The sequence below is a fragment of the Gymnoscopelus braueri genome (assembly GCF_963280865.1).
Source record: "Gymnoscopelus braueri genome assembly, chromosome: 8".
Lineage (NCBI taxonomy): Eukaryota > Metazoa > Chordata > Actinopteri > Myctophiformes > Myctophidae > Gymnoscopelus > Gymnoscopelus braueri.
Window position 1 is genome coordinate 15776849 of NC_137609.1, and position 25655 is coordinate 15802503.

The 25655-nt window shown below is 40.8% G+C and overlaps 2 protein-coding genes across 3 annotated transcripts; both read left to right on the top strand.

Moving 5' to 3' along the window:
• The first annotated feature begins 2290 nt into the window (after nt 1-2290).
• Nucleotides 2291-18449, top strand: LOC308089785 (centromere/kinetochore protein zw10 homolog). 2 transcript variants are annotated; one of them, XM_080434706.1, is made up of 17 exons: nt 2291-2593; nt 4502-4636; nt 5718-5819; nt 6695-6772; nt 6941-7100; nt 7416-7571; nt 8129-8326; nt 9056-9192; nt 10531-10713; nt 11242-11471; nt 12451-12522; nt 12616-12782; nt 13418-13548; nt 14591-14722; nt 15821-15835; nt 16253-16440; nt 18007-18449. In XM_080434706.1, the coding sequence occupies exons 1-17, from the start codon at nt 2489-2491 to the stop codon at nt 18125-18127; spliced, it is 2310 nt and encodes a 769-aa protein (XP_080290832.1). In that variant the 5' UTR covers nt 2291-2488; the 3' UTR covers nt 18128-18449. The 2 variants fall into 2 exon arrangements, with proteins under 2 accessions (XP_080290832.1, XP_080290831.1); XM_080434705.1 differs by lacking the exon at nt 15821-15835 and having other exon boundaries at nt 2294-2593; nt 16238-16440.
• Nucleotides 18450-23177: 4728 nt separating this feature from the next.
• Nucleotides 23178-25108, top strand: LOC308090700 (G protein-activated inward rectifier potassium channel 3-like; the record flags this gene model as incomplete). Its single annotated transcript, XM_080435965.1, has 2 exons — nt 23178-24342; nt 24906-25108. The coding sequence occupies 2 exons, from the start codon at nt 23178-23180 to the stop codon at nt 25106-25108; spliced, it is 1368 nt and encodes a 455-aa protein (XP_080292091.1).
• Nucleotides 25109-25655: the final 547 nt, after the last annotated feature.

The following is a 25655-nucleotide window of genomic DNA, read 5'->3' on the forward strand; positions in this document are numbered from 1 at the left end:
CTATAAACTGGACTTTAGGGTTTTTATTGAACCATAGAATGACAGGACCACGGCACATCAGCCCTCTGGCACATAGTAAGATCAAACAAAATCGGAACATTCAATATATTTTGAAAACTTCCACTGGTCTTGGTGCTACTCACTCCTGTCCTGCATTCTTCAGCGGTGCCGAAGCAACGCATTCACAGATAGCACCCTGACTATCAGCAAGAACAATCCGTTGACAACTACATAGAAAGGGATATTATTATAGTAAGTAGATGGCAGTGCATAAGCCCCTCATTACAAAGACAGATGCACATTTGACAGTAGTGCAAGCTGTAGCCACTGGTGGACAAAAAGCAAGATGAGTCATTTTACTAAGTGAGAGAGAGCGGTACAGTCATGAATGCTTGACCCCTACAGTGAGGGCGTTCCTGTGGCTGTGTTATGCTCTGGGGGTATATTCCTGGCATGATTTTGGTCCACTTGTCCCCTTTAGGGAAGGGTCACTGCAAATCAATGCAAATTTATTTTGAGTGATCACCTTTATGAAACACTTAGTTCCATCCTGATGGGAATGGCATCTTCCAGACAATGACAATACCCCCATCCACAGGGCACAGGGTCACTGAATGGTTTGATTATTATTAAAATGATGTGAATCATATGCTACCATGTAGGGCCTTCACAGTCACCAGGTCTCAACCCAATTGAACACAGTGGTGTAAAGTAACTAAGTAAATTTACTCAAGAACAATTTGTAGCCATTTTTACTTTACTTGAGTGTTTCCTGTTTTCAATACGTTATACTTCTACTCCACTACATGTCAGAGGCAAATATTGTACTTCTACATTGTGGTATTGATACTTTTAAGTACAAAATGTGAGTACTTCTTTCACCACTGATTGAACACCATCATCAAAACACCAAATGAGGGAATGTCTTTTGGAAGAATGGTGTTCCATCGCTCCAGTCAATTTCCAGATACTTTCAAGGCGCATTGAAACTGTTCTGGCAGCCTACCACCTTACTAGGCCTCTTTAAATCTTGTGCACTAATGACTGCTGCAGTGAGATTGAAAACCATCACAGACACATTTTGTGAGGTTTGCATGTGGCCCTGTCAAAGATGACTTTTCCAATTAGTGTCAGGAAGCCTTTTTAGAATGAAATGTGACAAAGACCAAGGAGTTGTATTGATTTTAGACGTTACAATACCACACCTGTTAACACTAATATTAATAGATGTTGTTGAGTTGTACAAGTATTTTGGCATAATATAATGCAGTGGTTCTCAAAGTGGGGTCTGGGGACCCCCAGGGGTCCTGGGGGGGTTCCAGGGGGTTTGTACACTCTCAAACTTCCGTCCGTGGCCTAATGCAGTGGTTCTCAACCTTTTCAGGCCGCAAACCCCCAAAATGATCATATTTGAACTGGGGACCCCCCACCCAGACAAGCAGAGTTGTAAGAGTTGAGGCATTACATTTAGTTTGACTCGGCTCCAAAGATAAATATTGTGAAAATAGCAGATCTACAAGCTCACAATGCCTCGCGTTGAGAGATTTCTCTTTTTATATTATTTGACAATTCGGCAAATGTTTTACTCGTTTTTATAGTATATTTTCCCTTTTTTTTGTGGAAAAGTCATGTGCCGACAGAGGTTGAGAACCACTGACCTAACGCATGTTCACCAAACTGGGGGTCTATGAAATTATAAAGTGTGAGCATCACTGATAGTGATACATACAAAATTAATGTATCACTGGACTCAGTCAGTCTCCATTCAAACCATAAACCACACCCACAGTAGCAACATAAACCAATCACTGCTCCTCGCGCCTCCAGTGCTGAAACGAGTTGGGAGCACAACCAGCGCACAACCCTCTGATGTGTTTGTCAGCGTTGCCATGTCCGCTTATTATAAGCCACTTTGGGCTTGTTTTTCTGTAAAGTCGCTTGTAAATATTGGTAGTTGCGGTTCTTTGGGCTTGTTTCTAAAATGTAGTGGTTCTTAAACCTTTTCATGTCAAGGACCCCGTCCCCCAGATTAATATTTATTTGTACTAGAGACTAGACCCAACCTTCTGAGAATATTTTGTGAATTTGAAAATATTCCTACATTTCCCCCCCAATATTTTCCATAAAAAATAGCAGCGACGTATTGTGAGCTCGGCTATTTTCAAATAGCCAATGTAAATAGGAGCGCTCATGTGGCTTCTTTTGGGCTTGTTTTCATAGACCTAGTTGCTTATTTCTCTCGTAAATCTGGCAACACTGATGTGGCACTGTCTGCCGCCGCCATAAAACCAAAGAAGAAGAAGAAGAAGGCACTGTTGCACTTGCACCAAAAACTGGTTGCCAACCGCCGTAAAATAAAAAGAAGAAGAAGAAGAAGAAGGCACTGTCTGCCAGCCACTGCACACACAGAGCAGACAGCAGAGAACAGAACACAACAGAACACGTCTAGTCATTGACTCATTTGAATGAACTTGTTGGACACAACAACATGGCGTCCTTCGTCACAGAGGTCCTGGCCAGCTCTGGGAAGCTGGAGAAAGAAGACTTGTCCACCAAGATAAGCAGGTTGTCACGCAGAGTGGAGGGTACCAAGGTAAAGTTAGCATTAGCTAGCTGCTATGGCTAGAAGTAGCTCCAATCGGAACCTCTCCCTCCGCTGTATAGCTCCGAGAAGACCGGCAGAGTGCGACACCAGCGAACGGTGGCTAATATTGTTGATTCTTACCTTTTTTTCGCACATCGTATCCAAAAAGCAAAGGTCGTCCCCCCTGCTCTCAGATGTTTTACATTTTAGCGGCCAAGACATTTTTACCGACGGGTTGAAACAAGCGTTTAAACCACTTTTTTATTCAGACTGTGGCCAGTCAATCCCTGTCCGCAAGCGCTGTACTGCTTCCGTAAGGTTGCATTGTGAAAACATAGCACAGGCTGACTGAAAAAGTGATTTAAACGCTTTTTTCAACCCGTTGGTTACATGTTCTTTACCGCTAAAATGTAAAACATCTGAGAGCAGGGGAGAATACCTTCACTTTTAGGATACGATGTGCGGAAAAATGTACGAAAAATCTACAATATTGGCCACCATTCGCCGGTGTCGCACTCTGCTGCCACCCGACGCAGTGGGACCTCGATCGTCTCGGAGCTATACAGTGGAGGGAGAGCTTCCTAATGGGGCTTTAGCTAGTAGAAATGTGATGGTGGTGGTCTTGAAGTCTAAATGTTTGTGTGTAACATGGACCTACCGGTATCATAATACCGTGTATACGTACGGGGGGGGGTGACAACAACACAACGAGACTTTCTGATTTGGCCTCAGAACATCTTGTTGCGTTAGTTCATTAGCGTTAGCCATGCTAACAGCATCCAACAAGCTTGGCAGCTGTCAACAAACAACCAGTGGTGGAAAAAGTACTCAAATGTTTTACTTGTATCAATTCTGCAATTTAGAAATACTCTGTTACAAGTAAAGGCCCGGAATTCAAAATTGACTTGAGTAAAAGTACAAAAGTATTGGAGTGTAAAAAATGTACTTAAGTACTAAAAGTACTCATTATGCACAATATCCCGTTTGCAAATGTGTAAAAAATCATTTGAAAATGGCCATGGCTGAAGTGCTTAATGTATGCTTTACAAAGTAAATAGTAACTAAAGTTTTCAAATAATTGTAGAGGAGTAAAAGTACAATGTTTGCCTCTGAGATGTAGAGTGGAGTAGAAGTATACAAAGTATTGAGAATTGGAAATACTCCAGTAAAGTAAAAGTACATCAAAATGGTAAGTACAGTACTTTCATGTAGTTACTTTCCACCACTGTCAACAACTTATCACTTTGGGGAAGATAATACTTATGGCGATTTCCCCCCCCCAAATGGCAGATATTCAAGTTCACTGCCTGTCGCTGAGCTTGTAGATCAGCTATAATTTTGAAAAGGCGAAATATAAAACAAGGCTAAGTTCAGTTGTTGAAGCTTAATTTAAGCTCCATCACATGAGAGTCACGGCCGGGTGTCGCTTTGCCAGCCCAGAAAGAACTGTTTGTTAGTTTGTAGATCTGTTCGTTTTGGCAAGCGACACACACAGCCAGTTTCAGCACATCTGTTTTGTTTGGTGTTGTTTGTTGACTGTCAGTTACTGTCATACAATACAACAACAGCATATTGTTTGTGGGCTGAAACTACTTATGCTGTATGCCGGTGGTTCTCTGTGGGGCCCAGGGACCCTCAGGGTTCCTTGAGAGGGTTCCAAAATGACTCTTGAGAGTATACAAATGGACCCTTACCAGTCTATTTGCTTCCATTTGTATACTCTCTGAAATATGGGGTCATTGAAATAAAAAACGTTTGAGAGCCACTGTTATAAGCCAAACATAGTCAAATACCTGCACAGCTTATAAACACAATAAACAGTAAACACAAACTACAATGGCCTCTACAGTCGACTCAGAAAATAAGGTATGGCAACAAAAACACCTGTTTGAATTGCTTTCCCCTGCATTCCAATAGGAAGAAGTATGTGACATGATCAACAAAAGATATATCGAGTTCCTGCCTAGTCTACAAGGGTCTGAGGATCTCATGGGGCAGGTCAATGATGCTTCCAAAGAAATTGATGTTCTTAAAACTTGCATTGACACTGAGGTAAGTGTTAGTATTATTACATTGGTAGAAATGTGGTTTGCTAGATGCGTATGAAGAACAAGACATTTGTTGCTCATCTAGTCACATATTTTAAGTATGACTCCATAAATGTACTTTGTATTGTTGTGGTGATTTGGCCAGTTCCTAGGCTACAGCATAATACGCTATGAATAGGAAACAGCTTTTTTGTTTTGGAAAAGGGAGTATTTCTCCTTGACGGTACCTACATTTCCCTGATGCATAAGCCTCTCTCTCTGTCTGTCTCTCTGGCTCTCTCTGTCTGTCTCTCTGGCTCTCTCTGTCTGTCTCTCTGGCTCTCTCTGTCTGTCTCTCTCTGTCTCTGTCTCTCTCTACTTAGACACACATTAAATCTGTGTCGAATTGGCAATTCAAAACTCAAGCACACTACTAGTTTGATTACATAATAGGGCTGTCAAATAATCGTTGACTGGGGGGTGGCAAACGATTGTAAAAATGTATATATTCGATTAGTGGGCATGGCTGCCGCTCAATGTTTTATAATGTCAATTCAACCAAAGCAGTGCACGCTGACGGCCTTTAACAACCGACAAAAGAGGCCATGGATTACTGGTGAAGGGCTCCATGAGTCTTCCGCATGACGGTGACATCACTGGCTCATCAGTTTGTACACTGTCTTTATTGTTGCCAACCAGCCTGGAGTATCCATGCTCAAGCGCACTGTCTCTTACAGTGCGGTAGGCTACATGAGTCATTATTGAAATGGGCTACTATTCAAATGTTATGTATGACATCATTTGAGTAAGCAATCATTTATTTCTCCATTAAACTCTGAGACAACATGAAATTAATATTAGTTAATGTTGCCTAAGCTTGTGTTTGACACTGGCGTGGCGACGGATGTGGATATAACAGTACTGACCAGTTCTAACATTACATGCATTATGTGCACAATCTTCTAAGCAAATATCAAATATAAATTAGACAATTGGGTAATTTTTAAGACCGGAAGGCAAATGCAATTTCTGGACTCAGTTGACAGCCCTATTGCACAAGCTGAGTACTGATAATGTGTTTTTTATCTGTGTGCCCTTGGACACAGGTGCTGAAGAACATCCATGTGAATGTGGCTGAGTATGAGAAGCTCAAGCAGCAGCTGCAGAGAAACACTGTCATTATCACAATGCTGGGACATCTAAAAGAGGTACAATGTGACTTTCCATTAGCCACTTTACACCTCTGACATACTATTTCGGGCTTGTTATTATAGGCAAACATTCTAACGTTGAAGTTTGGGCGATATGCCAAAATATTCCTGTCGGCCCAAAAATCGCTGATTGACAATATATTTGCGGTAGAAGAGCAATAATTTGAGAACAGCTCCCCAGTCCTTTAAGCTCGAGTTATACTTCGCCGTACAGCGAGTCGTGTGCAGACCTACACAAAAAAAAAATGAGCATTTCTGAATCTAGCAATGAAAAACAACTTGGGGTGCTAACCCTGCCCCCACCAACATCTCTTGCTATGCAACACCTTGGTTGATTGATAAATCTGTTTGTTTATGGTCGGCTTTGGTCACACATGGAATTATACAGTAGGCTATCCCCAGTCCCTTCCTGAGATATGACAGATTGATTCTGACCTTGACCTTTTCAACCCAAAACTAATATCATCTGTGCCTGAGATATGACAGATTTAATGTCATTTTTATGGTGACCTTGACCTTTTCAATCATGTCTTCGGTGCAGCCTCCCCACCAAGATTGATGAAAACCTACCCATCCGTTCTGATTTGTTTAATTTTTTATTTCCCAAGTTATTTTATTTAGACACAGAGACAGATAAGCAGACTGTAGCGATTGCAAAAGCAAACTTTCAAAATTATATACCTTTCATTGTGAAAAAAACAAGATGTTATGCTAACCATCAGTAAGCTAGCTTTCCTTCAGCTTAACTGCTAACAAGTAAAACCATCTGCAAAACAAAATCATGCATGCCTAAAATCGGTGATATATTTGTCCGTGTACAGTATGCTACATGCATGCATTCTCACAACTGTCATATTTAACATTTGTCTCAGTTTCACAGTGCAATGGACGATTTTGGCAAATCCCTACAGGAGAAGAACTACGTGAAAGCAGCCAAACACTTAGAAAGGGTAAGAGTCATACTTAAACCTTGCAGCCAAATTTAATTTGTTTTGTAAATTCAAATCAACGTTTTCTGAAGCCTTTTCAGTTGAGGCATTGCCTGATTTGTATTTATTGGTTGGGAAATGAATAGACTGAATAGACTTTCCCCATATTTGCTGTTGCACTGTTCCTAGGTAAGAGGCAGTGTGGATGCTCTGAAGACATGGAAGAGTACAGACCTGCCCCTGCTGTGTGCACTCAGATCTGAGCTGGTTGTTCAGAGAGAGAACTTCATCTACCAGCTGGGGGAGGAGTGGAAGAAATTAGCCAAGTGGAAACTGCCTTCCTCTAAAGGTGAGACCTCCTCCCGGATAACAGAGATGGTGGTGGTGGTGGTGTTGTTGTTGTAATATACTGTGACTATATTTTCAATATTTTCAAATAAAGCATCCTTTGGAATTTTAATGGGTCATTGAAAGCAGATGGTTTGCATACAATAACATGTACTGTACAACATTTCCTTTCTATTACACAAAGACACATTGATTTGAAATGTAGTGATTTGACAGGTAACCATTAGATAAAAAGTTATAGAATGTTATGTGTGGGAATCCTATCGAAAGGCTCATAATGGTGAGAGCATTGATGCGTTACTGTATCTCATAACAGAGTCGATGGGAATGAACTCCTTTGTGAAGACGGCGCTCCACCTGACTCTGGGATGCAGTAAGGATGAAGAGCAGCAGGGCCCTCCTGCTCTGCTCTGCTATGTTCTCCAAGCTCTAGCCATGCAGGGAGACCTCCAGCACAAGATCAAACTTTTCAGTAAGGCCTAACGGTTACATTAAGCCCTGATCTAAGTTATTCAAATTGATTAGAAAATGTCAAATAATTGCGATTAGACGATTATGTAATACTTGTGACTAAGGCCTGTCACAATTATTACATAATCGTCAAATCGCAATTATCTTGAGATCATTATTTTTGCATAATCATCATCATCGTTTCCATGTTGAAAGATTTTCACACATTTTCAAATATAAAAAAAAGCTGAAATAGCTGATCTACAAGCTTACAACTAAGCTTGTAGATCAGCTATTTCAGCTTTGTATAAAAATGATCAAATATGTCAATAATTTCTTAGTATATTTCAGTTATTTGTCAAATCTGCCCAGGCTGTGCGATTTTTTTATTACTAAGCCTAAAAGGCTTCATATGTTCCAATGTTCAATGCCATACACACAATTAAATCGTTAATCGCAATTATTTGAGTGACAATTAATCGTCAACTTAAATTTGTAATCGTGACAGCCCTAATTATCACAGGCCTATACTTGTCTGAAATACGTTTCCACGTTATTTTTGTTTCACTTGTCCCTCAGGTCAGGTGCTGTTGAAGTACATGCTGAAGCCACTAGTGATGTACCCTTCCCTGTCGGTGACCGTAAGGGAGCAACAGGGTGAAGGTACAATCCTGGCCCTAGAAAATTCGGAGCAAAGCAACATGGAGCACTCAAGTCCCTCGCAAGTCTACACCAAGCTCCTGTTGGTGCTCAGAACACTGCATTCACACCTGCTAGGTATGGCTCGTTCATGTGTCTCTAATCTAGTCTATTAAATCACTGTTGTTTACCAAACTCCGGGTCGGGACCCATTTGTTGGTCGCGGACCCTTAAGGCCTTTGCAGACAGGGTGCGATTAGTCAATCAGTTTTTACCGCATGCGGAAAAACGCACGAATCGAACTGGGTTCGATTGGAGAAAAAAAACGCATCGCCGCATCGCATCGCCGCACGGTAAATTCGGAGCCGGTGTGCATGAGGTCATTGAAAACCTTGTGTTCATTTAAAAAATGATAGTGTCCGTTTTTTCCGTGTGAAAAATCGCACCCTGTCTGCAAAGGCCTTTACTCACGGGTCATGAGTAAGTGTACAATTCTTTGTATTTTCTTTGTAATAAATGTAAAGATGAAAAATCCATTAAAAAACCCTTAAATAGTGAAAATCTACAAGCTCACAACACGTCGCCATATGATGCGTTGTGAGCTTGTAGATCTGCTATTTTCACTACTAAATAGGGCTTTAGTGGTTCATTAAGTTTGGGTCCTGGGGAGAGACCAAATGTATCTTTTGGGTCTCGAGCTAAAATGTTTGAGAAACACTGTATTAAATCACCTAATCGATTAGTCAGTCAAATCCTTGACTTTTAGTCAACTAATAATTTCCTTAGTCGATGACAGTCCTAGAAATCCATTATGTTTTGTCCTTGAATGTCAACAAAAGATGTGGAATGTCTTTCCTTTTCTCTCAGATGTGTCGGTTGGTGAGAAGAAGCTGTCGGTGATCCTGGGTGAGCTCATCTGGGAGGAAATGTCCCACTGTATCATCCACGAGTGTCTCCTCTACTCCATCCCCACCAACAGCAGCCAGCTGGACAATTACAGTACGGTATGGATTGAACTGCACACCATAACGTGTAGTACAGTGGTCAAACTGGCCCTGCAGCAATAATGTCTGGCCTGTCAGATTATTCAAAAATAGCGTATCTACAAGATTGAAGATCTGTTGATTGTACATCTGACATTCTTTGAAAATGTTTGGAAACTTTTGAATAACGTAGCTTTCTTTGTTGTTGCATTTTTCCAACACAAATCTTCTCTTCCCTGGCACAAAACATTGTCAGATGGGGGTCTGCGGCCAAATATCTATCAATATGGGGGTGTTTGGCATTTTGAGCTATATATATAGGGTCCGGGTTTACAGAAAGCATTTTTTTTAGCTGCCTGCACCTTTCTGCCAATGCAATTCTTCAGCGCTCTTGATGTCCAGCATTTCTTGGCGGAGAGCTCAGAAAATAAAAAAATCCCATCTGATGAATGCTTAAACATTTATCCATGTTGAAAGGGAACACAGACAATCAAGCAGTGGGTACAATGTGGCGCTGAACGGTGTGAAAAAAAAGTAGGTCCCTGCTGCTGTGCACATACCTGCAGTCAGTGCTTCAATCTTGCGCTTTTGTGCCTCTGTCTTAGGTTGAAAGATCACTGGTGCCATGTTTGTATTGTGATGCCGTCTAAAATTATATTCCTTGCAAGCAGACAACTTTGTTGCAGATAACACTGCAGCTTTGCATTGTCAAAGTCATGTAGGATGAACGCATATGTGCCCAATTTAAAACATTTAAATCTGCTATTTTATAATAATATGATGTTGTACGGTGTGACAGGAGGGAGTTTTTGTATGTTCTAGCCTGCCATCCAATGCCTTAGAAAAGAATTGTGCCGAGGCCAAACTTACTTGCCGACCACTGGTGTAGTAGATAACGTATAGGATCACAGGTAAAGAACACTGGCGAATGTCATGTAAGATTAATGTGTATTTGTTTTTCTTGCTGATTTGGATATGCCCAGAGCGTTAGCATGAGGCGTTCATTGACACCCGCAACGTTCGAACCTATCGACCGTTGCTGTGCTTGAACGATGTGTCATCAGCCTTCATTAGCATAAATAGCCTAGCTGAAACAACGGTAAACACCAGGCTGCATAGGACCAGACCTGGAGGATCAAACTGATGAAAAGTTCAATTATTTTCTGCTCAAAGCGCACAGAGCACTCTGCCAAATAATGCAGGACGTTGGAGAGCGATGCTTGGCCACTGGGAAGTCTTTACCGTAGACATGCATGGCAGTCAGGCACTGGCAGCACATAAAACGCTTTCTGTGTGGACATAAAACAGATTGGTGTGTGCTGATGACGTCTTCCTTTGTTTGTTTTGTATATGCTAAAGGTGATCAAGGAGACGGAGGAGTTTGAGAAGTCCCTAAAGGAGATGCAGTACCTGCAAGGTGATTCCACAGAGCTGCTCAAGTATGCAAGAGACGTCAACTGTCACTTTGCCAGCAAGAAGTGCAGGGATGTCATTGTGGCGGCGCGCAAACTCATGACTTCCAAGATGCACAACACTGTCAGAGTATGTTTAGTTTGTATACTGTACTTAAAAAGCTAATTTCATCAAATCTGCTGTAATTATCTTGGTTTTGCATGCAAACTGTAGCCATTTGCCCATAGATGGTGCAAATAATATTACAGTGAGACAGCAACTGTCGATAGTTTCCTTAGCAATTATTCTATTGATTACTTCAACATCCTTTTGATTATTATTCGATTGATTGAATTATCAAATTGCATTTTATTAAAATACTTTATCGAATCGATGCAAAAAGTGTAATCGATTTTTGTAATGTAAATCGATTTGTCTGATTAAGCCCTATTTTATACTTCGTCGTACAAGTCTTGCGCAAAAATAGCCAATCTACAAGATCACAACGTGTAACACGAGTTTGTAGATCTAGGTTTGCTATTTTTGCTGTGTTCAAGAAAAGAAAAAAAGATTATTGTATTAAAATCAATTATTCTTTATATTCGATTAAATCAATACTATGATCATCTGTTGTATCCCTTTTATTACATGTTATGTCATCGTCTCAACCACTGTCAGATCACACCGGATTCCAAGCTGGCCATTCCTAAGCTACCAAAACTAGCTTCAGGCATCAAAATCAAGCAGGAGAAGAAGGTCCCCAGGGATGAGATGAGCCTGGAGAATGCCAAGCAGCTATCAGATAAAACCATGTGTATGCCAGCCTGTCGCATCAGCGAGTCTGTCCAGCAACTCATGGAACTGGCCCTGAACACTCTGTGTGAGGCTGTGGGAAGCTCTTCTTCTTGGTAAGCTATGCTTTTACACTAGGGCCACACAATATATCGATATCGTGATTAAATATTGATTGTGATTTTGGATATCTTAACACATTGAATGCCAAAAACGGTCCGGACCGTTTTTGAGGGTCCAAACGAGAAGTGCCGAAAACGGTCCGGACCGTTTTTGACCCAATTCTATTTTTATACGAGTGGCCCACGTGGGGCGCTAAAACGAAACTTTGACATCACCCAAGGAGTTTCTGAGAAGAAGAGGCTGGATGAGGCTCCATGTCAAAAATCCTTCCGGTCGGCGTTTTCAATGTTATCTCCTTGACTAAAAGCTTAATATCTCCATTTCTTTTTAATGTGGTGGAAACGAGCCGTTTCCGATCGGCGATCACGCTGCAATGGAGGATCGCGTTGGAAATATTATTGTTCCAGGCGTTAGTCGGGACCCTCCGCCGTCTCGCACGCACGCTTTGTTTACATGCACTTCCGCGTCGGGGCTTCTGCAGCACGAAACGTATAACGCAAGTGGATGGAAGAAATGCAGGCACTCAACGTATAATATTTTAATAAACCTCTGGCACCCAATGTGTTAATATCATGATGATATGGCATAAGTGTTGTATTTTCCTGCTTTTATACTTAATTATCAAAAAAAATGAAAATGGGCTATCTACAAACTCGTAAAACGTCACATCATGCGTTTTGAGCTTGTAGAGCTGCTATTTTAGCAAAATAAATATATTATTGTCACAATATGATATTATCGTCACAACATCGAGGTATTTTGTGATACTTAATTTTGTCAATATTGCCCAGCCCTATTTTCAACGTCTATCTATGCTGAAGTGTGAAAAATAAATGTAGATTGGCTTGGCATGGATAGAAGACATGGATATCCCTCTTTAAAACAAAAAATAGAATACAATTAAATCTTTCTATACTCAACATTTTGAATTTGTTTCAGCGTTAATCCTTCTTTTGTGTCTTTTTTTCTCAGTGCCACACAACTATTTTTCACCGTGAGGAACATATTCCAGCTGTTCTACGATGTTGTTCCAACCTATCATAAGTGAGGATCAGTATATCTACAGTAGTATCATTACTAAGAAAAAGGCTTTCCTCCAGAGAGTGTCACATTCATTCTTTGTTTTCCCCATTGTAGAGAGAACCTGCTCAAGTTCCCCCACCTGGCAGCCATCCAGCACAACAACTGCATGTATATAGCCCACAACTTGCTGACTCTGGGCCACCAGTTCAAGCCCCATCTGCAGCCTCTCAGCGAAGGGGTTGCCACCTTTGTTGACATGGTACCCAGTTTCAGGAGACTTGGTAAATAAGCAATGATACGGTTGCTAAATCTAAAAATGAAATGACTTACTAGCAAAAAATGTGGGAACAACAAGTGAGAGATTCTGTGGAGTAGTGTAATCGGCTTTGTTTGGGGCATCCCATGACATGTAGATACTTAGTCTTTGCCCTGCTCAAATTGACGTGGAGTTTTTTTTTGCTTAAGTGTTTATTTTCAACACAAAATGCCCCAGAATATGATCATACCTAAGGTATTAGGTGCAATTGAAAAATCTAGACGGTACAAAAATGCACTAAAGAGCTGATGTTTCAGGCCGTCATGACCTGAAGAACATTGAAGAAAGATAGAATTATTATTATTTTAACTGTTGTTTCGTCCGATTTCTTTGATGCTGTGCAGCTTCACTTTTTTATTTTATTTCCAGCACATGTCAACAATTTAAAACAGTTTACCGTACAATGTAGGCATTTAGCAGACACTCTTATCCAGAGCAACTTACAAAGTGGAAGAACCCTAGTCAACATATGACGGGGTAAATGGTCAATGCATTCTTTAGCAAGTTATCACGCCAACAAAGAAAAATCCACTCATCAAAGGCATCAAAGGCCATCAAAGGATTCTGAAATTCTTCTTGCGTATCTTGTTGATCTGCCAGGTGCCCAGTGCTTCCTAGCCCAGATGAATGTCCAAAAGGCTGAGATGCTAGAGAGACTATCTACTGCTCGTAACTTCTCTAATCTGGATTATGAGGACAATTACACAGCAGCCAGCAAGGCAGTCAGACAGGTAAATGGATGCCATTAATTGCTTATAAGCTTCCAGTTTTATTTGTAAGCACATTCAAAAGTGTTGGTGATTGTCAGAAAAGAAGAGATGGTCATATGTGTTAATTTTCAGACTACTGTTTTATTTATTTCATCCAGATAAATCAAAATGTTGATCCTCACAATAAACTGCAATAAATAGTGCGAGCAATTAACTCTTTGACTGCCCTTGACGCGATAACGCGTCAATAGCTACTTTGTCCAGTTGGCCGTCGACGCGTTCGACGCGCTGGACGCGCGTTCATTGTTTAATCTCTGATTGCGCTATGCTGCTTAATATTCAATGTTATTTTCGAGTTCCACTTACTTCATCTGCATCCGGTTTCATGACCTGGATTCCGTTTCCGGTTTTTGATTTTTTTCCCCGGTCATAATAGGTTTCCCCGTCCATAATAGGTAAACAAACGGTTTTTCACATGGTATAACAAACAAACGGACAGGTTCTCTTCTATAATCTATGGTCTGGGTGACGATCAGTCATCGCCGTCGTGTATCACATCGTAATTTTCGCCGATCAGAGAATCTGTGACGACTTCACATCCGGATTCATGTATTTGACAATTGCACTGGCTGTGAACAGGGCCAGTGAGTGATCAAGCTGATGAAGATGGCTATGTGCTGCTCTCTAGTGGTGGGTGATCGTATGAGTTCAAAAGTCCAACTTGGACAGTTTATATGGAAATTAATTACCAAAATAACAAAACTAAAAAACACAAATTGCTGGCACTGGGGGAGTACTTTATGAAAATACTCTGGCAGTCAAAGAGTTAACAGAGTGGGGACTTGACTTGCGCCTGTACTGATAGAGTGAATGTGCATGCTCTATGATAATGACAAATATATATTTAGTCAGTTTTAAGATGTGTGATTGATTGAATATTACAATCCTGAGACCTCCTGGTAATGCCATGCAAAGGACAGCTTTATGTTGTTGTTAGGTATGAATGAATTCAGAATGAGTCAAGCTGCTTGTTGATGGTGCTGATGGTCATTTTTAATTGCAGGTTATTCACCAATTGAAACAACTGGGCACAGTGTGGCAAGATGTCCTACCAGTCAACATCTACTGTAAAGCTATGGGGACTCTCCTCAACTCTGCCATCTCAGAAGTCATCGCTAAAATCATGATGCTAGAGGTTTTTTTTTTTCTTGTCTCATTTGCAGATTTTTTCACTGAAAATGTTTTTTGAAAAAGATATTATTTTCAACGTTTTTTATTATGTTCAAAGATTTGAACACATTTTCACAATTTTTCAAAAATAGCAGATCTAGAAGCTCATAGCGCGGCACCGAATGCCGCTCTATGAGCTTGTAGATTTACTATTTTTGAATAGCCAAAGAAATCTAAAATGACACAGATGCGTTCCAGGTCTTAATGGGTTAATGCGAATCCTAAAGGGTGATTTATACTTTGCTTTGCTGCAGTGGCGTGCACGAATAATAGCTGATCTACAAGTTCAACACGGCACAGCGTGACATTGTGAGCTTGTAGATTTGTTATTTTCAGAGCATGACGGCGCACAGCCAAGCATAAATCAGGCATAATGAATAATAAACACACAAATGGAATAGAGCATTTGCAAGAAATATCTGCCAGCTATGTAAATTCATGGTACTCTGTTTTCATCTTTGACTGCCGTCGACGCGTTATCGAGTCAATTGCTACTTTGTCCACTCAGCCGTCGACGCGTTAGACGCGCGTTTGTAATTATTGTTATTTTAGAGAAGATCACGGTCTAATCTTGAACCCGAAGGGAGCAGTAAAACTGTAGCACAAACGGATACGGAAATAATGAATATAACGTCATTCCGTTCCCGTCGACTCCATGTTTGTAGTTTTTTTTCTTTCGCCTGTATCTCTGTTCTCTTTTTTTTTGTCCATTTTTCCGAGGAGACGCATGTTTCCAACGGCCTGTAGCGAAGGGGACACTAGCTCCGTATGCAATGTTTTGCATCCGGAGCAATAGTCAGAGACTCCTGCACACAGTGAATCGATCAATAAATATGGATCTAAACTTTTATGACAACTTTAAAACTACTAAAAACACGGAAATCGCTCGAAAATCGCTTGGCACTGGGTGAGTACATTATGAAAATACTCTGGCAGTCAAAGTTAACAGGAAATGGCTGAAATTTAGGGTGATGTTCATTTCAAAGAAATGTAAAAGCCTGTTCACTATGGATTACAAAAATGTCTGACCTATGTGGTTGTGGTTTTATTGTTTTATGTGTAGGATATCTCATCAGAAGTAGGCCTTGTTATTATTACATAATTTCCTAATCGCAATTATTTGAGATAATTGCATTTTTTTTTCTGCATAATCGTCATAATCATTTCCATGTTGAAAAGTTTTCATATATATTTTCAAACATTAAAAAAAATAGTGGAAATAGCAGATCTACAAGCTTGGACCCCCCAGAAGCAAAGATTTGAGTTAACAATCTTTGCTTTAAAACATTTATATATTCAAAAGTGTGCAGATATTGTCAAGATTTTTCAAAAATAGCAGATCTACAAGCTCACTCTGTGCCGCACTATGAGCTTGTATATCTGCTATTTTTGATAGCCAAAAAGTGTAAAATAATGGTTAAACTGGTTACACAGATGCGTTCCCGGTCTTAATGGGTTAATCTTTGTTGTTGTTGTGTAGGATATCTCCTCAGAGGATGGAGAGCACCTCCACACTCTGTGCCAGACCATCATCGAGGAAGGTCCCCTGGTCTTCATCCCTCTGGCCGAGGAGAGCAAGAACAAGAAGTACCAGGAGGAGGTGCCCGTCTACGTGAAGAAGTGGGTCACCTTCAAGGAGCTGGTCATCGTGCTGACGGCCAACCTCCAGGAGATTGTCAACAGGTAAGGAGGTGGAAGCTGTTTTAAAGGGATAGTTCACCCCCAAAATGCCTTTTTTTCTATCGATTAGTCACCCCATGGATATTTTTTTGTTTTTATCTCATCATTCCTAAGCCAATAATTTGATGATTCCAAGTACCCAAAGGCGCTTTACATGGGGGAATAGAAAACGACAAAAGAAAATCAACTTTATTTAGGAAAAAAAACACTAAAAAAGGCTAAGACTATGGAAACTGTTTATGTATTTGGCTGTGGACCCCCATCAGAAACTCCTTTTTGTGTTTCTGATCTTGCGGCGGACCCGCTGGAACCCACTCAAGGACCCCTGGGAGTCCCCGGACCCCACTTTGAGAACCTCTGGTTTACAGCACACCAAAAAGCCCCCCAGCCTCCCATCCTTCAAAACCGTTCTCATACCGCGACTCTTCAGACTTACTTTCCCCAGATAACTCATAATAACCTTGTTTTTAAGGTTTTTGCTTTCAGACACAATTTATTATTTTGCCTAATGAATTGGTTATTATCTTCTTAAGCATTGCCCCACACCCTGTGCGATACTATTTTGTCGCGCATGGCGCCAAGCCGGAAAGTGAATGACTAGAACTAGTTCTCCTTCATGATTCACAATTTAGAATTTTCACCCACGAGCTGCTCTGAGCCGTTTCCAAAAGAACCTCCTCCTACCAATCCATCCCCTAATCATTTTTTGCATTAAAAAAAACTGTTAGGATTTAGAAGACATTTTGTAGAATCGGCCTCAGGTCTTAATGGGTTAAAAGCCAAGAAAAAAGTATGAGTATGTTAAACAATGTGTCATATAACTGAAAAAAATAGGTGTTATAGCTCCACCCTGTGGTAAAGTCCTGTATGTCAGTTAGTAACCGGAAGAGTGACTTGGCTGCTGTGATTTTTTTTTTCCCTCCCTGGATCAATGTGCGGCATGAAAGAATACACAGATTTTGTGATGCAATCTGACTAGCATCATTATTCACCAACTTGCAACAGTGATCATTGGTAACTAATGACGCTTACGTTCATTAGCAAACGGACATATTCATTTCCTTCATCCATGGGCTAATGTCTATTGGTTTTCATTATACAATGTTGATCCACAAGGACAGGATATGACGTAGAACATATTGGTAAGTAGTTGGCTGAGTTGGCCAGTTTACCGCCCTCAAAATAGAGGCCACTCAGTTTTATGTACGTGAGCACCGTGGATGCGACAGTTATTAAAGCTAATCAATTTAATCAATAATAAAGAATAGATTCTAATAAGGTTTTCAAAAATATCAAATAGCTGATCTTCTACAATGCGATGCAATAAACGCAATGTGAGCTTGTAGATTGGATATCTTTGCACGACACCGCTGTATGGCGTATAAAGTAGGCCGGTGATCAATCAGACTTGATTTAGTTGATTATTAAAATCAATTGCACTTTTTTAAGATCAACTATTTATTTGGTGGGGGATAAACCTAGTCATATTTGCCTGGTTTGTTAATCTATCTACAGTATGTATGTATGTATGTAGATCAAATGAATTGTCTTTCGTTGCACTGTCTGCAGGTGGGCAGATGGCAAAGGGCCCTTGGCTTTGGAGTTCTCCGGTTCAGAGATGAAGAGCCTGGTCCGTGCCTTGTTTCAGAACACGGAGAGACGAGCTGTTGCTCTAACAAAAATCAAATGAGACACTTTCAACGAAACCAAATAGACACTTCCTTTCAACAAATGACACGGAGAATATACTTGCACCTTTCATTGTGAGAAAATCTATAATTGATGCATCTACCCCACATCTGGGGAATCTTCTGTACATTTGCCTCTTATTAGTTCGTCAGCAGATTTTCACTAATGTGCGATGCCCATGTTAGTGTTGTCAACTATAAGGACCAATTTACACCAAGATTTGCCATACAGCAAACGACGGTCTGCTTTACTGTGGCTCTGTGTTTTTTTTCTTCATCAAGTTGGTTTTTGATTGTAATAAAAAATGTATTGGCTACCACAAATCTATTGCCTGGTGATGTTACAACGTGATTTGGCAAAATTGGTGGAACATTGGTGTTTGCCCGTGTTGCCATGCAACAAGCTCTCCACTCTGGCAAAGGACAACGGCTAATTAAAATACATTACATAGGAAAACGACCATTCTTTTCCACATAGCAAATCTCAGTGAACAGGCCCCAATAATGACACTAGTAATTCCTTTCCAGGATACAAGCTGCAATTGCTCCTATAGAGTCTACAGGGAGGCTTATTAAAGTTATTGATTATTTTATGTAGGCTAATAATAAATATAACACAAACATAGTTTTAAGAAATGTGAAGTTATGTTACACCCCCCCCCCCCCCCCCCCATACATAAATAAATATATATGGTTTTGAATTAGTCATTACAAAATGACAGGCCCAGATGAAAGTTCTGTTTATCTCAGTAATATCAGATATCTGCTTGGTTCCCACAGCTTGTGAACCAATAGCATAGCTTGTATTTAATTTTACTTGTACAAGCAAGAAAGTTACTATATAAATAAAGATTATTATTATAATACACCATATTTTTGTCGTCAGCGATCAGGAGTCTGGTTGCCAGTCAGTTTGGAAATAGTGATTTTGATGGTAAACACCAAGCAACTTAGCCAAGTGCTCAGTCTGTCTGACTGGCGTCACTGTGGAGCAGCAGGTGAAGAGCGACATCTAGTGGCTGGATATTGTATAGCTAACATACGGCACATCTACAACTGAGCTTGGACCTTCAGCTGTGCTGCTGTGGCACCAAGTTGTGTAGTGATAGACTTGCAAGCCATTTTGTGGTTTACAGGTTATTCATTTAGGAATTGACAGGAATATTTAACATGCAGTAATGTTTAATAAATATAATGTATAGTCATTTTTGACTAAAGAACCTCATGTTGGTTTATATTCTGGCAGGGGACCCATTTTACAAGCCCAGTTGGTTTCAACATCTGCATAATGTAACTAGACTTGACATTCTACAGTATGCATTTGGGCTGATAAACCCAAAGCATCAGAAACTTTCTAGGGCCATACAGTTTTCATTATGTGCTAATTCTGGACATGTTTCTAACAAAATATATACACTTGATCATAATTATTGTGTGTATACTTTATATGTCCAATATAGGGCAACATAAGGGCAAAGTTTGTGTTTCCATTAAACCAAAGAGGGCATAATCCAATCATATATACCCTCACCACCATTACTGACCATTGACCATCCATTCATTTTGCTATTATCAGTGCCAAACTTCAGACATTTTTAATTAAGTATCATATCAAGGACATCAATATTTGTATGCACCAAGTAAGATGACATTCATAAAAGGCAAAGTTATTGCTATTTATACAGTACACAGTATGATACTGATTGGTACAGTTGAGTACTATAATACATGCAGAAAATGTGGCTTTTCACACTTTATCAGCTTGCCAGGCGTAGCTGGGCTATCGTCCTGACAACGCATTCCAAAAACAGCGCGCTGATCAGCGTGTTCAGGTTTCGGTACACAGCATTGGAGTCAGTCAGCTATGAGGTCAGTATTGTGACATCAATCATGTCCATAAATTGTGCATAATCCAGGCAGGAGATTTGAAAACTGGGTCCTCCATGCAAGTGCAGTCAACCAGTAGTAGTCATACTCTACCACAGGATCTAAATTTCTCAATAGAAGAGCAGGGAGACCAAATATAACCACCGCAATTATGTTAGTTATATTGTATTAACATAATACCATACAGAATGATCAAAATACAAATGTATTCACTCAAAAAAAAAAAGTGTTGTGGTGTCTTTACAGGTCTCCCTAAAAAAATCAATCAGATGTCTGCAGTTGATTCAAAATACTGCATTCCACTGATGCAAGAGGAGAATATCACTACAGTTCTCAGATCTTTACACTAGCTCCCTGTCTGTCAAATAATTGATTTCAAAATGCTACTGTTGGTTATGAAGCATTGGGCCAAAATACAATTATGATCTTGTGTGATGTGATATGATTCACGAACCATCCAGACCTCAGGTCATCTGGGACCAGGTGTGCCTTGAACCTGCCTTGAACCTGCTTTATAACTGATACACTTACAGTGATAAATTATCATGTGAATCAACTGCTATTGATTATTAATATTTTTGATTTAAATTTCTGATGCCCACACGATGCTTCAGCTGTTCTTGCCTGGTTGCTTGGCTCTTGTAAACCTGCAGATAGATTAGGAGCTGACTCTGAGTGTGGTGTATGTGTGTGTACACTGCATGTATTTAGTATGTGTGTGTGCAATCAGATGGATGTCGTGGGAGAGAGAGGATGGCGGGGGTCAGAATATATAGAAGCTACCACAGCTTGCCTTGTGCCCTGCCAATGTTGCATGGACATTATGTGTGAACGCCCACACAGCATCAGCTTTTCACATACAAATCTAAGTAAATGCTAACAGTTGATCATCACTCACTAATTCACATATGGAGGCTGAGCCCTGATGGCATCCGTTATTTTTCTCCTGAGGTATGATAAGTAATTACCTTGATTCATTCAAGAGACTTTAAGCTTAATTTATACTTTGTCATACAACAGTGTCACTAGATTCTATGTAACAGTTGATTGAAACTATTTACTGTATGTGCCTGCTCAGAAAAAGAGTATATACTCTTATCCTACAATTATTGAAACAGTATAAAGCAATATCATGTTTATAGTTCCTACAATACCTATATTGTTTTGAGAGGCTCTTTCAATCCTCAAGTACAGCCTCTAAATATTTAAATTTGGCTTTTCATATTTGAACAGGTATTCTTTACTTTGATGTGCAAGGGCTAAATCATTTCAAGATATTCAAACTTGGAAACGGTAAATACTTCTATGAGTGAAAAAAAAAAGCCATAGCCCATTGTTCAACCAATGCACATTAACTTAGTCCTCCTTATTTAGGTTTTAAGCAACATTTTCTTCGGCCTGCTTTCCTATTAAACTCTAGGTTTAATTGGAACACTTTCCTTTCCAATGAAACCCTAGGTTTAATCGAAAAGGGGAATTTAATCATTCAGCATCCATTTGACATTATGGTCTCTCACAAAAACCACAGTTCACCAGAGCAAAAAATGGAATTTGATCAATTCTAAAAAGAAATCTATTCAGATTCATTCATCCACAAGTAACTGAGGCATGGCTTTGAGAGGGCATCCAAAACTAGCTAACAACTTGTAAAAGTGGTTATATAGTAGCGTATATAAGGGGAATTTAGCACAGAATGATCTAACCTCATCCAGTTGAATTGCTGTCCTTGTTGCTACCTTGTGCGCACAGTGCGTGATGTAGCACATTAACAGCAACAAAAAAAACATTAAGAACTGACTGAGTTAATTTGAGCGCATCTGGAGTCTGGACAAAAACAATTATGTAGCCTTCCGCCTGGCAAGTAAAGTCATTAATCTCCTCAAATCCATCAGCATGTTCCTGGGTTTTCCCCAGATTAATTTAGAGGATCAGTGATAATCCCTTCATGTGTACAAAGTTTCAGCATGACTTGAGACCGTGAGATATTGATCCACAACATCAGATGGAGACCACATAGTGGACTGAAGAGAAATGAGGCCCAGGAAAACATTTGTAGCACCCTTACCACCACGTTTATTAACCACATGGAACCCTAGCGTCCTTATTCTGGGAGAACATTCAGCAAATACCTGATCTACAAGCTCACAATGGGACACGTGAGCTTGTAGATAGGCTATTTTCGGCTTTAAGATTTGGTGTAAAGGGGAAAATAAGGTCAATGAAGTAGATAGGGTAAGTGGCTAATGTTTGACTTTTGTATGTTAAAAATCTATCAAGGTGGCTTCTGACAAAGGTTAACAGAACATAGGTAGAAGTTGAGCTCTCAGCAAGTATAAAACAAATATGGGAGACCAGACACATTGGAATTTATTTCAGATTTTCAACAACTGCTGTATAGTAACTGTGTGAACTTGTATGGCCGTACATCCTTCATGATCCCATGTGATTACGTACTAAACTTAATTTCTACAAAGCCTCAGTGCAGAAGTAGTACTGATGGAGTGAAGGATTTAAGTTTACTATATCTCCTCTACAGCTGTTGTTGCCACAACTGAATGACGTAAAGGATCTTTACGATTCAATGACTTCTTGGTTGAAGAAAGGACTGAAGCTTTTGGAGTCGGCAGCATTTTATTCTGTCATCTGAAGCATCTCAGAAATACTCTCCACTACCATGTGCAGCAATATGACGCTCCAAGATACAACGTTTAACAAACACGATGGGCTTAACCCTCTAAACATCGACCCTCGGAGATACTCTTTTCCACCTGCAAAGACTCTCATAGCAAAACATCTCCTGGCATATCTACCAAGACCACTGCCAGAGTCTGTGCTCTACACTCCATACTCTAAGAAGGTACTGTTCATGTGTCTTTTGTACAAACTGTTTACTTTTCAGCTAAGAGAGTGATTGTACTGCATGTGTGTGTGTGTGTGTGTGTGTGTGTGTGTGTGTGTGTGTGTGTGTGTGTGTGTGTGTGTGTGTGTGTGTGTGTGTGTGTGTGTGTGTGTGTGTGTGTGTGTGTGTGTGTGTGTGTGTGTGTTTGTGGTCTGCATGTAACGTAAAAGCAATACGGAAGTTATGTAAAGTCATGATATATGATATTTGATGCTTCTGTTTTGTGTTTTTAACTTCAGGTTGCTTCTAAATCAACCACGGTCACTATGATGAGCACAGGACACGGCCCTCTCATCCTCAGCATCAACGGCAGCAATGACACTTGCCCGCCACTCCCATCATCTTCCCTCCAGACCCAGAGTCCTCCTGGCCATCAGTCCTCTCAGGGCCTGACTAATGAAGATGCTCCCTGCCTTTACAATGTTCAAGCACCTCCACCTGAACCCCCAGAGGAGACCCCAAAGCCTCCGCGATCGCACCGTGGCCGCCATCTCAAACGTTTCACCTCCAGATGGGGCTCAACCAGTAGCAACAATGTCCGTGTCAATGGCTTTGCAGAGGGCGGCGAGAAAGCCCACAAGCGACGTTGTAAATTACTAGGTGATGACCAGGGACCTTCACACTGCACCACCAGCAATCAGCGACAGCGTTATGTCACCAAGGATGGCAAGTGCAGGGTCAACCTGGGCCCCATCGAGGACAAGAGTCGCTTCCTGTCGGACATCTTCACTACACTGGTGGACCTCCAGTACCGCTGGTTCCTCTTCATCTTCACCATGTGTTACATTGTCACTTGGATGGCGTTCGCTGCAGTCTACTTTCTGGATGCATGGCTGCGCGGTGACGTGGCTCACGTCCATGACCCACAATGGCTGCGATGCTTTGAAAACGTGGACGGTTTCCTGTCAGCCCTGCTCCTGTCGGTTGAAAGCCAGAGGACTATTGGCTACGGCTCCAGGATGGTGACGGCTAACTGCCCAGAAGGCGTGGTGCTCCTCATGGCTCAGTCCATCCTGGGCTCCATCATCGACGCCCTCATGGTGGGCTGCATGTTCGTCAAGATCTCCCGGCCGCAGCAGAGGGCCCAGACGCTGATCTTCAGCAAGCACTGCGTCATATCGGAGCGGGACGAGAAGCTCTGCTTGAACTTCCGCATTGGCGACCTGCGGGCGAGTCACATGGTGGACGCCAAGATCCGCGCCAAGCTGATCAAGTCCAGGCAAACCAAGGAGGGCGAGTTCATTCCGCTCGAGCAGTCCGAGATCAACGTGGGCTACGAGACGGGCGGAGACAGGCTGCTGCTGGTGGAGCCACAGACCATCACCCACTTCATCAACAAGAGCAGCCCCTTCTGGGAGGTGGGGGCGGAGCGTCTGAAGAGGGAGACGTTCGAGATCATTGTCATCCTGGAGGGCATTGTGGAGGCATCAGGTTGGTTGGTCAGGCGCTTTTTTTCATGATCCCCATGAAGGCCAGTACATGCTCCTTCCGACATTCGACAAATCTTCCGGTTTGGAGAGGCTTTTCGAATTTGTTCGGAAAGTCAGGACCACGGGGTGCACGAGTTGTGAGAAAAAGGTCTGAGACAACCCATCAGAAATTTGGAATGATGTTAATTTGTATAGTTATATTATTTCCTCCCTTTACAGAGAAAAGTTTGAATGTCGGAAGGAGCATGTATTGGGCTTAACAAATGGAACTCCTGGGGGGGATGGGTCCACTCCTCTGCCTTGGCATCCCTCTGGTCATTCATTCTTATTGCCAGTGTGGGGATATGTTTTGTCTTGTCAGACTGAATTCAATACATGCATTTCCTTTTGGGAAATGTCTGATATGTTTGATATTTATGTTTGATAATATCACAATTTAATTTAATTTAAAATGTACAGCATGTTAAAAAATGTCAAACTTTGTTGATTTTTCTTTAAATTCAAAAATTGCAGACCTACAAGCTCATGTGTTATCACAAATGGTTTCCTTCATGTGTGTTGCAGGAATGACATGCCAAGCCAGGACATCCTACACAAAGGATGAGATCCTGTGGGGCCACAGGTTTGAGTCCTGCATTTCTTTGGAGAAAGGGGCATTCCAGGTGGACTACACCTCATTTGACAAAACCTTTGAAGTGCAAATGTCTCCACTCAGTGCACAAGAAAAAGCAGCAAAAGATCAAGATGAGAGTAAACATTTTCCTTGATATAACATTGTCCGTCATGTTTTGTGGATATGCAATCAAAGCTGGCAATAGAGTTTTCATAGCATTAAGTTTAAACAATTTTGATGTATAATATAGCTGTTTCTTTTTTATATTATCCATATCATCTTATTCTTATTTTATACACAACATATGAAGTTCTAGGAAATCAAAAGTCATCTTCGCATTAATTCATTTTAATTAATTGAAGTATGAAAAATGCAAATAGCTTACCAAACTCAGAAAACGAATCCCCGGTAAATGCATTTAAAACATGTTGCAGAACAATGTGCAGTAATAAAAAGTTATACAAAATTGTAGAGGTTGAAAAGTATTCATTTGAACAAAGCATTGTTTTTAAAGAATGGAAACAAGTTCATATGTTGTTGCTTACAGGTTACCTTACCTCAAGTCAATATTGTCAAACAACTATACTTAAGATAAGTAAAGAGAATACGCACAAAGTGCCCCACCAGAATAGGGACGCTGGGGTTCAAAGCCACATTGTAAGTAATGATTTGACCTGTAGAGGGTGCAGTTACTCTTTCAT

What these genes read in the sequence shown, in the direction of transcription:
- LOC308089785 (XM_080434706.1), top strand. Translation starts at nt 2,489, where the DNA reads ATGGCGTCCTTCGTCACAGAGGTCCTGGCCAGCTCTGGGAAGCTGGAG. An exon ending in AAACTTGCATTGACACTGAG is followed by an intron (nt 4,637 to 5,717) that starts GTAAGTGTTAGT and finishes CCTTGGACACAG; the next exon opens with GTGCTGAAGAACATCCATGT. An exon ending in CTCCAGGAGATTGTCAACAG is followed by an intron (nt 16,441 to 18,006) that starts GTAAGGAGGTGG and finishes CACTGTCTGCAG; the next exon opens with GTGGGCAGATGGCAAAGGGC.